The sequence below is a fragment of the Mobula birostris genome, chromosome 8 (genome assembly GCF_030028105.1).
Source record: "Mobula birostris isolate sMobBir1 chromosome 8, sMobBir1.hap1, whole genome shotgun sequence".
Lineage (NCBI taxonomy): Eukaryota > Metazoa > Chordata > Chondrichthyes > Myliobatiformes > Myliobatidae > Mobula > Mobula birostris.
The window spans coordinates 27,045,600-27,058,802 of record NC_092377.1 but is presented as its reverse complement, the minus strand read 5'-3'; the positions used below and the strand labels follow the sequence as shown (position 1 = coordinate 27,058,802).

Here is a 13,203-nt window from a genome sequence, read left to right as displayed (position 1 = left end):
TACAACCTGCAGCTGAGCTGACCTTTCTTGGAAGAAGAAAGCAGGTTGATGATTTTGAGCCCCAGAGCGGAGACAAGCTAACAGTGGCTACGTAATTTCCAAATGTTGTAATTATAGGTTTATTTGAAAGCTTTGGCAAGTGAATAAATTCATCTTGTTACCAAATCTGGTGAGCAAACTACAGGACATGAAATATTCTGAGGTTAATCCTTTGAATCTTGCAGTTTTAAAGCTGCGCTTATCATTTAGTGTTAATTAGAAAAAAGAATGACAAAGTCCGTGTGGATATGTGATAAAAAACCTGCCAGAAAGAAAGAGATAGCAAACTGAATATTGTGATGATTTTAGTAATCAGCCTATTATTTAAAATGAACACTTACAGTTCTTATACAATTGCTGTGCAATAATGGTGGGAGGTTATTGAAACTGATGTGTCACCTTCTGAGCTAAACTGAGCTTTTGGAAGAATATATATGTGTGTGAAGCCTTACTTTTACGAGTGTCACTACCTGGCATCCTTCAGGGCAACCGTGGACAGAAAAATGCATCCATAAAAGGAGAGAGATCTGGTCCCCTGATCGTCATTAAATTGCACAACGGCTCAGAGGCAGTGAGTAAAACAGATCAGATGTTGGGATGCATTAAAAGGTCAACATGAAACTGAAACAGTAAGGAAACCATACAACTATAAATCATTGCTCCATCTGCACTTAGAAGTACAAGGCAAACTGTAGTGCCTTCTGCAGAAGAACACAGACAAAGGAATGTGCCTGTGCTTGAACTGGGATTAAACTCAGAACTAACCTGTCTCTGATTTATGTGGGAGTTGTCTGTGTAAATTCTAAGGTGGTCATTACATCTACTGAAACCTCTGCACAGAACAGTGACCAAAATTCAGCAACAGGTGACTTGCCTGTATGAGTGTACCTCCAGTATCTCTCAGGAAGCTCAATACCATCCAGACAAAGAAATACAATCTATTGCCATGCCATCCATCACTCAGAATGTTAATTCTCTCCACAGTGTTTACCATCTGCAAGAAGTACTGGGGTTAAAGAGCAATGGTAAGAGGTGAATGGAAACACCACTTGCAGCAGGTTCCTCTCCAAGTTGCAAAGGATTCTTTCCCAGAAATATGCTGCCATTCTTTTAATGTAATTTGGTTTAAGGCAGAGGTTCCCAACTTTTTTTTTATGCCATGGAGCCTTACCTTTAATGGAGGGGTCCATGGACCCCATATTGGGAATCCATGGTCCAAATCCTAGAGCTCCCTACCCAGCTTTACCAGTTGAACGGCAGTGGCTCACCACCACTTTTCATGGATAATTGGGGCTGGGCAATGAATGCTGACCCTGCCAGCAGCATCCTTGTCTCAAAAAATGACTGAATAAACAAAAAGAATGCCCAAGTCATTTGGATGGTGGAAGAAGCTGGAGACAATTATAAAGGAAGCCAAGGTTGCATTTGAAATTTGTGCTGGGGTCCAGAACATGTGGTCAATAATTAGGAATTCACAAACATAGTCACAGATTTGGACATGTGTAATCTTTGTATCGTTATCTGTGGATGCAATACCAGAGGACTGGAGGGTGGCTAATGATGTGTCTTTATTTAAGAAGGCCTTCATTACAAGCTAGATGACGAGGAGGATTGACAAGGACATGGTCTGCATCGACCTTAGCAAGGCCTTTGACAAGATCCCACATGGTAGGCTGGTCTGAAAGCAGCTAGTAGCAGAGCGTTGTTTTTCAGATTGGAGATCCAGGGACCCATGGTGTGCCACAGGAATTGGTGCTGGGTTTGTGTTGTTTGTCATATACATCAGCAATTTGTTTGAGAATGCAGGTGTGCATGATTAGTAAGTTTGTGGATGACAACAAAATTGGTGGACAGTGAAGGAATTTGCCCAAGGTTATGCTAATTTAACTGGGAAAGTGAACAAAGGAAAATAGTAGGTGGCATTTAACTTAGACAGATGAGAACTAGCTCATTTTGTCAATTCAAACTAAGGCAGGAACATACACAGTGAATAGCAGGTCTCTGAGTAAAGTTGTGCAACAGATAGCCCTTGGGGTACAAGTGCAGAGTTCTCTGAAAGTGAGGGTATATGCAGACAAAGTGTTGAAGATGGTATAGTGCACACTTTCATTGTTTGGTCAGCACAGAATGCAAGAAATGGGATATGTTACAGCTGTACAAAATGTTAGTTGGACCACTTTTGGAGTTTTGCGTGGAATTCTGGTAAGTACAGTATAGAAAAGATATGATTAAGCTGAGGAATTGGGGGGCAGAAAAGATCTCAAGGATCTTGCTGGAACCTGAGCTTTTATTAGAAGGAGAGACTGCATAGGGTGGGACTGTTTTCTGAGGAGTAAAGGAGATTGAGGGGTGACTTTATAAAATCATGATGGGCTTAGTTAAGGTGAATGGTCCCAGATTAGGGAGTTTATGTTAGATAGATTCAGAGTCTAAAACTATAGGGTATAGTTTTAAGGGAAAATGGAAAAGATTTAAAGGGAACCTGTAGGAGAAGTTTTCGTGCAAAGGGTAATGGATATATGGAGAGAGCTACCAGCTGAAGTGGTCGAGGCAGGTACAATTACAGCATTTAAAAAGTGGTAAAGTACAATTACAATATGGATAGGGAATGTTTTGAGGTATATGAGGCAAATGGGACTAACTCAGGTAGACTCCTCGATTGGCATGGACATGAAGGGCCGAAAGGCCTTTCTCCATGTTAATAACTCTCTGACGATATAAACAAACAAAAGATTAAAGTTTTAAAATATCTGATGAATTTAGTTCCTTGCATCTTTGTGTCTGAACATTTGCCTTTTGACTAGAGGTCACGATCCTTGCACAGTCAAACAGCAGACGGAAGGTGTGAAACGGAAGCTGCAGTGGGGTATGGGCTGATGACTCATAGTTGACGCTGTGCCTGAGCCCATCTTCCTTTTCATTTCCAATGCCCTCTGATTGCTTAAAGTGATCAAAAACCCATCAGCCTCCATCTTAAATACATTCCACAACTGAGCATCCATGGCCCTCAAGATAGAGTTCAAAAGCTATCTCCTTCCTGTGTAAATAAATTTCTCCTGGCTGATCTTTAACCTGAGACTACATTCCCAAGTTCGGACCCAAGTAGACGCCTTCTGACCCATCTATTATGTATGAAATGATGAACAGAAAAACACAGATTCTGGCTTGGATGTTATATTTTAATGTAACAAAGCAAAAAAAAAGGCAAGATAGACAGTTGCTGCATGACTGCGTCATATTTTCAAATGGAACCTATAGACATGATTAAGTTGGTTGACAATAATTCAAGCATTCTTTCCTGTTTTACTTTAACAGGTGCAGATATTGTCCAGTGGCTATTGAAGAATCTGAACATTGAAGATCAAGGTACAATTACTGAGATTCAAACTGGTAAATCCATGCACAATCCGATAAGTAGAACAAAGCATTTATTTCAAAAAGCATGACGTAACTTAAATAATTTGAAGCTGATTATTTTGTAGAATTTGATATCGCCTGAAATTTTACTTAGCTTGACTTAGCTGGTACAGCCTCTGTTAAGAGAGAACAATGCCTTTCGAGTCACTGTGTCCTTGATCTTTACCCTAGCAGTACTGCAAATGAACTGCAACATCTTGACACTTCCTCTGTTAGAAAGCCGATTGATGCACAGTGCCAAGTGGAACACATCCTTGTTGAATGGGCAGTGTAGGACAGAAGTACACTAGGTTTTGTCCAGGTTATAGACTTCTTGTTACCTCTGACATCATGGGTTGCATCATGTGCTCTGACATCTGGCATCTTGATCATTTGGCGGCTGTAAATATCAACATATCCAGCTAATGCCAACAGGCCTTATTTATTCCTCTGTGCCTTCCTCTGCTCTCGAGTCAGAGTTATAGAGCACTACAGCATAGAAGTAGGCCATTTGGCCTATCTAGTACATGCTGAACTATTATTCTGCCTAGTCTCACTGACCTGTACCTGGACCATTGTCTTCCATGGCCCTCCCATTCATGCACTTGTCCAAACTTCTTTTATATGTTGAAATCAAACCCATATCCTCCACTTTAGCTGGAAGCTCGTTCCACACTCACTCCACCCTCAGGGCGAAGAAATTCCCCCTCAGGTTCTCATTAGATTAGATTAGATCATGAGGGCACGCAGTTCTCTTTTATTGTCATTTAGTAATGCATGCATTAAGAAATGATACAATGTTCCTCCAGTGTGATATCACAAAAACACAAGACAAACCAAGACTGAAAAACTGACAAAAAACACATAACTATAACATATAGTTACAACAGTGCAAAGCAATACCGTAATTTGATAAAGAACAGACCATGGGCACGTAAAAAAAAAGTCTCAAAGTCTCTCGAAAGTCCCGTCATCTCACGCAGACGGTAGAAGGAAGAAAAACTCTCCCTGCCATGAACCTCCAGTGCCGCAAACTTGCCAATGCAGCACCCTGGAAGCACCCAACCACAGCCGACTCTTGAGTCCGTCCGAAAACTTCGAGCCTCCGACCAGCCCTCCGACACCGAGCACTGAGCACCATCTCTGCTGGGCGCTTCGACCCTGGCCCTGGCAACAGACAATAGGCAAAGCCAAGGATTTGGGGCCTTCCCCTCCGGAGATTCTCGATCGCACAGTAGCAGCGGCAGCGAAGTGGGCATTTCAGAAGTTTCTCCAGATGTTCCTCCGTGCTTCTCACGTCTGACTCCATCAAATCAGGATTGTGCCCCATATCTACTTAATAAATATAGATATCATTTCGGAGCGGCCGCGTGCGGTGCGTCGCTCCGCCATCTTCTCCTCCCCTCCCAATTAAGTATTTCATCCTAATGTTATTAAGTATATCGTTAAGTATATCACCCTTAACCTATAATCTCTAGTTCTATTCTCACCCAAACTCAGTGAAAAAAAGCGTACTTGCATTTAGCCTATCTGTACCTCTTAAATTTTGTATACCTCTATCAAATCTCCCCTCATTCTCCAATTCTCCAGTGATTTCCTTTATCAGGGGTGCTGGCAGCCTTTAATTAAAATGAGGGAATCTATATTCTGACTCTCTCCCCTATTGCTTCCAATTTTCTATTACACAATGGTGCCCACTATAACACAATTAGTGAAGTTCCTGAAGCTGGAGTGTTGTCACTGCTGCGTTCCATGTCTGCGGTTCCCTGTTACCTCAGTAGTACAATCCACATCACCATTTACCAGTCATTATCCCTCATTATTCTCTCCCCTATTACATGGGTAAGCTATTTAATTTAATCCTTTCTATGTCCTTTTCCTAAGATGTACAAAGTTATTTTTTGCAGGGGAAATAGAAACTCCCGGGCCATAATTTCCAACAAAATGCAGGTTCACTCTCTGAAGATCCTTGCAGTCACTTTCCACCATTCTGAAACACCTTCTTGTCTCCAGACCTAATGCATTTCCTTCATCACATGTTCTGGCTGTCTTTAATTGAAACGAGGAAATCTGTTTCCTGATTTCCCATGCTATTGATTCCCAACTCCTCGTGCTTAAAGTAGACTTTCAGCAAATTAGCCCTTGGGTAATGTTAGCTGAACGTCTGATTTACAATGATTAGCTCCACGTCTGATTTACAATGATTAGCTCCACGTCTGATTTACAATGATCAGCTCCCAGCACAACTGCACGGCTGCTGGAAGAGGGACAGATGGTGCAATTCCTGACAACAGTCCATACCCATTATCATGTGTATTCACGTGTCTAACCTTATGAGTTGGCCACACTCCCTTCTCCTTGTGGATCTGAAGGCTTGTGATTGAGCCACATGTCGGCTTTAAAGCTTACATTATAAATTGACATTCCTTTGTAACAGATATATTCTACCACCCTCCACCAGCTAAAGCTTGTAGAGGGTCTAGATTTAGTCTTTCTACAATTGCCATGGTCTAAGTTCTAAATTTCTGATTTAATTATTTTCCTTTCCTCCTTTCAGGCTGTCCATTTTCTTGACTCTTTATTGAAATTTGGTTACCTTCCCTAGTATGTCCATGTAGTTCAATGTAAAATTTTTGGTAGCTGTGCTTTGGGACATTTACCCTCTGCTGAACATTGTTTACTGAAGCAAGATTGTTGAGCGGATGAAAAAAATGGAATGTTACTCCTCACTCGACACATTAAATCAAAATCCCCGTGAGCATTTTTGTTGTAGCTGCTTTTAAAACTTGTGTGGGACATTAGTAACATTATGGCACTATTTAATGGTTTTGTTTTTGCCACTAATTAGAGTGTGAACTCATGAGTAGGTATGGGATATTCCTGGTGTAAATTCATGCCATGTTTATCCACCCACAGAGCAGCAATCACTGTGCTTCAGAAATAATGTAGTCTAAAGTGCACTGCAAACTGATAAGGCAATTTATAAATGCAAGTATAGCAATATTATTAGAATCATCTTAGCTGCCTTAGCAATCTAATAGTGCTGATCAACATTCGAGTTCTGTTCATAACATGCATTACTTTAGTGACAGGTTGATTAAGTACTGAATTGAATGTAGCCTGACTAGTTAGTGGCTTATTGTTACCATGTTGTTCCAGGAAATCATCAAATAACAGCAGTTGAATAAAAACAGCAATAAAATGTAACCCACTACACCAAGGAACTTAATACTTTTAGATCGATCTTAATCCCATTCACCATAAATGTAAAAGTGACCAGAGAGCCACCAAGTATAATTGCATTGTCTCTTTGAACAAGAAGTCCTTTGGAAATTATTTCCAGTGGAAGTTTTTGGTTATACTGCCTCGCACTCAAAATCAGTAAGACCAAAGATTGTGGACTTCATAGGGTAAGACGAGGGAACAAGCACGAGTCTTCATAGAGTCATCAGAAGTGGAAAAAAATGAGCATTTTCATCTTCCTGGGTGTCAATATCTTTCAGGGTTTATCCTGGACCCAACATATCGATACAGCTAGAAAGGCACAACAGTGGCTATATTTCATTAAGAGTTGGAGGAGATTGGAGTATGTCACCAAAGATACTCACAAATTTTTATAGAGGTACTGTGGAGAGCATTCCAACTGGCTGCATCACTGTCTAGTATGGTGGTCTACTGTAGAGGATCGAAATAAGCTACAGATTTGTAAGCATAGTCAGCTCCATCATAGGCACTGGACTCTGTAGTATCTAGGACATCTTCAAGGAGCTCAAAAAAGTGGCATCCATCATTAAGGACCCCCATCACCCAGCTCATGCCTTGTTCACATTGCTACCATCAGAAGAGAGGTATAGAAGTCTGAAGGAACACACTCAACGATTCAGGAACAGTTTCTTCCCCTCTACCATCTGATTTCTGAATGGACATTGAATCCATGAACACTACCTCACAGTTCTTTTTTATTTCTATTTTTGCACTACTTATTTAATTTAACTGTTTTGATATATATATGTGTGTGTGTGTGTGTTCTGTAATTGTACCACTGCTGCAAAGACAACAAATTTCATAATATATGTTGGTGATATTAAACCTGATTCTGATTCAAAATTTTTTTGCCATATATTTTTAAGGAACTTAAAACTCACTCTGACAATAGATTTGATTGTAGGTACTCTGACCATTTATACAGCATCATATCATTCAAACAGCTCTGAAAATGTTACTTGTACTAAGTTAAAAAATCTGAAGTGTGGAGTGCAGAAGTATAACCAAATCTTCATGGAGTGAATACTCATACAAAGCTAGAATCTCACAGTGGCCAACCAGTCTAATTCCACTTCTCATTCCCACACTGACATGTCTGTTCACAGCCTCCTCCATTGCCTAGTTTAGGTGAGATGCAGATTAGAGAAACTACACCTTGATAGTGTCCAATCTGACAGCATGAACATTGATATTGTTAACTTTCAGTTATCTCTGTCACTTCCCTTTTTTTCTGATCTGACTGGCTCCCATCAATCAATCATTTTACTTTCCCCCATCCTCTCCATCTACCCAACACCCACAAGTTACTCCCTCTGCTCCCAACCCACCTTCCATTTATTCCATAATCCACAGTGCTCTCCTTGCAGTGAACTTGCTGCAACTGGTATTGTGGTTACTTACCTCAGGTAAATGCAGCCTTGTGCTCTATCAGAAAAGGGGATGCTATTCCTTGAGTTGCATGGGAGCTTCCTGGGAACAATATGAGAGGCCAAAGGCTCAGAACAGACTGGAATGGAGAACTGCAACAGCAAGCCAAGTTTATCTTCAGAATTTCAGGGCTTTGGGGTGCATAATTTTCCAAGAAGTTTTGTTCTATTGAAAATCAAACTGTAGAAAAATCATGTTATTTCAGTCATATCATGAATAATAATCTGGATTGGATTACTAGCACATAGATAAATAGGTATTGATGTTTATGAAAGTTTCTAAGTTGATGTGTCAGCAAGACTCTCTGATGCAACAATATGCTGTGATTAACCTGTATGTTTCCCTGTTGACTGAATTGGGACCAGGATTTCTATTTTACCTCATAATACAAACCTTCACTGCTTCTTGTTGCACAGAGAGCTTTGAAAGAAGTCATATCAAATTACTGGTGGCACCCGTGGAATGACCTTGGTCTACCTCTTATGAAATCAGAAATCTTCTTTAATATAAATCACAAATCACAGCTTTATCCATTTGACAGTTAGCCAAGGTATAAATTTAGGAATCATTATTTCAGACAGATAGTTTCATTCAGAGACCATCTACTTAAGCATTTTCTCCAGTTCAGAAAGTTACAGTATGTGCCAAGGTATACACAATCAAAAATCAGTCCTGTACTCCTCAGTGGCTTGACCTTGCTGCACATGGGGATGAAGCAATTCATTTCAGAAGAACAGTTCCACAGTAAGTTTCAGGCATAATAGTGGAAGGAGAATCATATACGAGCATTTCTTTCCTGTGAGATCTACCAGCAGTACAGTGTCCTCAGGACACTGCTAGTGCCAGTTTCTCTGATATTTATATGCTAAGTTCAGATTTTAATGTCATATGTGAAAAAACAAAGGGGAGAAGGCTTCCTTAATTTACAAAGAATAAATGTACATTGTACCTTGGTCATAATTTGATTCATTTAAAGATTCCTAAATTCTAGCCCAGCTTTTAACAATGTTTAAAATACTCAACCTGCTTTTGTGCTTCAGGTTACTAGAAAAGTAAATGAGCAAGGTCAGAATGTTAATTAAAGTTAGAAAGCACATCTCAAAGCAAGAGCAAAAGAGCAGTCACTGAAAATATTTTGAGAGGAAATTTCAAATGCAGGGAATATGTTAATGGTGCTCCCAGTGCTGTTTAGGCTCTGGAAATGCCATCCGATGTGGCGGGATCTGTTCCAAATGTTACATTGGTAAGGGCAATGTGGAATAGGCACAGAAACATCAGGGATTGCAGAGCTAATGGGGGAGCTCAGGTCACAGATCAAGCAACAGGGATCAAATGAGGAATAGTGAACCTCAGTCACATGGTGGATTGGGACCTCAAAGATTGGATCATGGAATTGGAAGAGGGTTATAAAGCACTGAGAGGGAAACATAGAAACATAGAAAACCTACAACACCATACAGGCCCTTCGGCCCACAAAGTTGTACCGAACATGTCCCTACCTTAGAAATTACATAGGGTTACCCATAGTCCTCTATTTTTCTAAGCTCCATGTGCCTATCCAGAAGTCTCTTAAAAGACCCTATCGTATCCGCCTCCACCGCCGTTGCTGACAGCCCATTCCACGCACTCATCACTCTGCGTAAAAAACTTACCCCTGACATCTCCTCTGTATCTACTCCCAAGCACCTTAAACCTGTGCCCTCTTGTGGCAGCCATTTCCGCCCTGGGAAAAAGCCTCTGACTATCCACACGATCAATGCCTCTCATCATCTTATATGTGGGTCGTGTTTGTGAGTGGTCAATGGCAATAGTGCAGAGTTCAGATTGCAGTCAGGCTGGAATCTAGTGACGAGAATTTTGAAAAAGATGCATGGCAAAAGTAAGTAAATAAGATAAGGAATCCTATCAATAACTAGATTGATATGGTGAACCCCATGGTATTGGATATGGATATGCTTATCTCTGTTAAGTTATGCTAAAGTTGATCTCAATAGACTTAGCTTCCCAAAACAGGTTTCACTGGCTCAAAAGAAGGATATCTGTCAGAGAAGTACTTGAAGGTAGGAAAAAACTACAGAGCTATAGAGATAAGACAGCAGCGTGGGACTAGCTGAATACTCTAGCAAAGAGCTTGCATGGATTTGGTGGGCTAAGCTTCTATGGTCTAGCCTTTCTGTGATTTTGTTGTCTGCCCTAAGCAACAGAGAAATCTGGTAACTGCCCTCCATCAGTTGAGTGGTAACGAATGGGCAAAAGCCCAGGTCACTTTCCCAGGACCCCTTATTGCCTTCCCCTGTTATTGCCATCTGTAAATTTGCTTATGATACAACCATTGTTGGCAGCACCTCAGATGGTGACGAGAAGCTGAAATATACCAACTAGTTGAGTGCTGTCACAGCAACAACCTTGCATTCAACATCAGTAAGACCAAAGAGATGATTGTGGTTTAGAAAGGGTAAGGCAAGGGAACACAGACCAATCCTCACAGAGGGATCAAAAGTGGAAAGATAAGCAATTTCAACTACCTGGGTGTTAGTATCTCTAAGGAACCCAACATATTGATGCAGCTACAAAGAAGGCACAACCGTGATAATATTTCATTTGGAGTTTGAGGAGATATCTTATGTCACCTAGAGCACTCAGAAATTTCTACAGATGTACCATGGAGAGCATTCTAACTGGTAGCATCACCGTCTGGTATGGGTTGGGGGCTACTGCACAGGATCCAAAGTAAGCTGCAGAGAGTTGTAAACTTAGTCAGCTCAGTCATGGACTCTAGTCTCCCTAGTATCCAGGACATCTTCAAGGAGCGATGCATCAAGAAGGCGTTGTCCATCATTAAGGACCCCCATCACCCAGGATATGCCGTCTTCTCATTGTTACCATCAGGAAGGAGGTAAAGGAGCTTGAAGACACAACGATTCAGGAACAGCTTCTTCCCCTCTGCCATATGATTTTTGAATGGACATTGAACCCATGAACACTACCTCACTACTTATTTTTTATTTCTTTTTTGCACAATGTATTTAATTTAACAATCTAATATATATATCCTTACTGGAATTCAGTTTTCTCTCTTTTCTATTATTATGCATTGCATTGTACTGCTGCTGCAAAGACAACAAATTTCGTGACATATGCTGGTGATATTAAACCTGATAATGATAATGGAGTTGATGTAGCTCCTTTTAAAAAATCTTGTGAAAGCCTGAATGAATCCCTGAAGGATGTGGTAGGATAAGTGGCTATTGCAATTTAGCCCTGCAGTGGTTGTGCATCAAGAGAATCAGAAAGAGTTGATTGGAATCTGAGATAGGCTAGGGTAGTGGGGAAATGAGATTGATGGGATTGCTTTGAGAGTTGGCATTGACTTGATAGGCTATGCCTATTCTCATACAGAATTTCCCATCAATTTCTCAAATTTCTTACAGTAATTTGAGAAATTGATGAAAAATACCTTGTTATATGCACTCCTCCCCTAAACTACATAGAGACAAGCCATGTAGTTCTCTTCTCCTAGGGTAAGGTGAGTTTTTCTCCACAATGATTGTAGTTGTTCCTCTGACAGCAGAGGAGGTTAAAGGGGGAGTTAACAAAACATTCCAAATCATAGTGTTGTGTTATTAAAAGAAATTATTGTCATAAGAGCCAGAGTTGAGATGAGAGAGTTACTTTTTAAAGATTAATTTAATATGATTTGGAATGCCCTGCCCAACAGACTGGTGGAAGCAGATTAAGCAGGAATTTATGCAAGGGACTTACAGAAGTACTGTGCAGAGCTGAGGGAAATGAGGAGGGACATGGGACTAAATGGACAGCTGTTTGAAAAAAGGTAGACAGCCACAATGGATTACAAAGCTTCCTCCTTGTTGCTTGTTGATTCTTCAGAAGATTCATTTGGCTTCCAATTGTACTCTAGATCTTAAATAAACCAGAAAAATGGGAATCCCCATTCTGGGTATCCCTTTCATGAAAGTCAGGAAGTAGAAGCAAGAGTACACCATTCTGTTCCTTGTGCCTGCTCCATCATTCAGTAAAATTGTACCTCATCGGTTTACTTTAGTGTCACCTCTGCAATAAAAGGTCTGGTCATTGACTTCAGGAAGTGGGGTAGTGCACTTGTTCCAGTTTATGTCGGTGGTGCTGGGTTTGAGAGGGTTGAGAGCTTCGAGTTCCTTGGAGTGAACATCACCAAGAGCCGGTCTTGATTCAACCACTTTGACACCACAGCCAAGAAAGCTCACCAGTGTCTTTACTTCCTCGAGAGGCTAAATACATTTGGCAAGTCCCCTTTGACCCACACCAGCATAACCAGCATAATTTAACAGGATGCAGTACGGCTTGGTATAGTGATGTTTCACCTGTGACAGCACAAAACTGCAGTATGTTGTGGACACATCATGGGAACCAGCCTTCCCTCTGTGGACTTTGCCTGTACTTATTGCACGTTAGTAGAGCAGCAGTATAATCAACAATCTCACCCTGAACATTCTCTTTTCATCTCTCTCTCATCAGGCAGAACATACATACAAGGCTGAGTGCTTAATCCCTTGCTCTACTTGCTTTACACTTATGACTATGTGGCTAAGCACAGTGGCATTGCTATATTCAAGTCTGTTGACAACACCACTGTTGCAGGCTGAAGCAAGTGTGGTGATGAATCAGCTTTTAGGAGGGAGATTGAAAATCTGGCTGAGTGTTGCCATAAAAACAACATCTTACTCAATGTTAGCAAGACCAATGAGCATATTACTGACTTCAGGAGAAGGAAACCAGAGGTCCATGAGCCCAGAGTTCATTGCCCAGCCCAAAGCCGCTGTCAAGCACTTCAAATCAGCTTGGTATCCAAAGCAATCTAATCTTGCACCCAGGCCAGTTAAACGGCAATAATAATATAATTATTATTAATTAATTAATAAGCACTGCATATAAAAATATGTAGGGAAGAGTGCTTGAAAGTGAGTCCGTAGTTTGTGGGAACAGTTCAGCGATGGGGCAAGTGAAGATGAGTGACGTTATCCCCACTGGTTCCTGAACCTGGTGCTGTGAGTCCGGAGGCACCTGGGCCACATCCAC

At 40.9% G+C, this 13,203-nt stretch overlaps 1 protein-coding gene across 1 annotated transcript in view; it reads left to right on the top strand.

Annotated features, from left to right (window-relative positions):
* LOC140201990 (regulator of G-protein signaling 7) overlaps nucleotides 1-13,203 on the top strand; it is a 486,715-nt gene that overhangs the window by 354,820 nt on the left and 118,692 nt on the right. Inside the window, exon 3 of the mRNA XM_072266857.1 lies at nucleotides 3,355-3,405. Coding sequence (XP_072122958.1) covers nucleotides 3,355-3,405 — 51 coding nt within the window. The remainder of the gene's footprint in view (nucleotides 1-3,354; nucleotides 3,406-13,203) is intronic.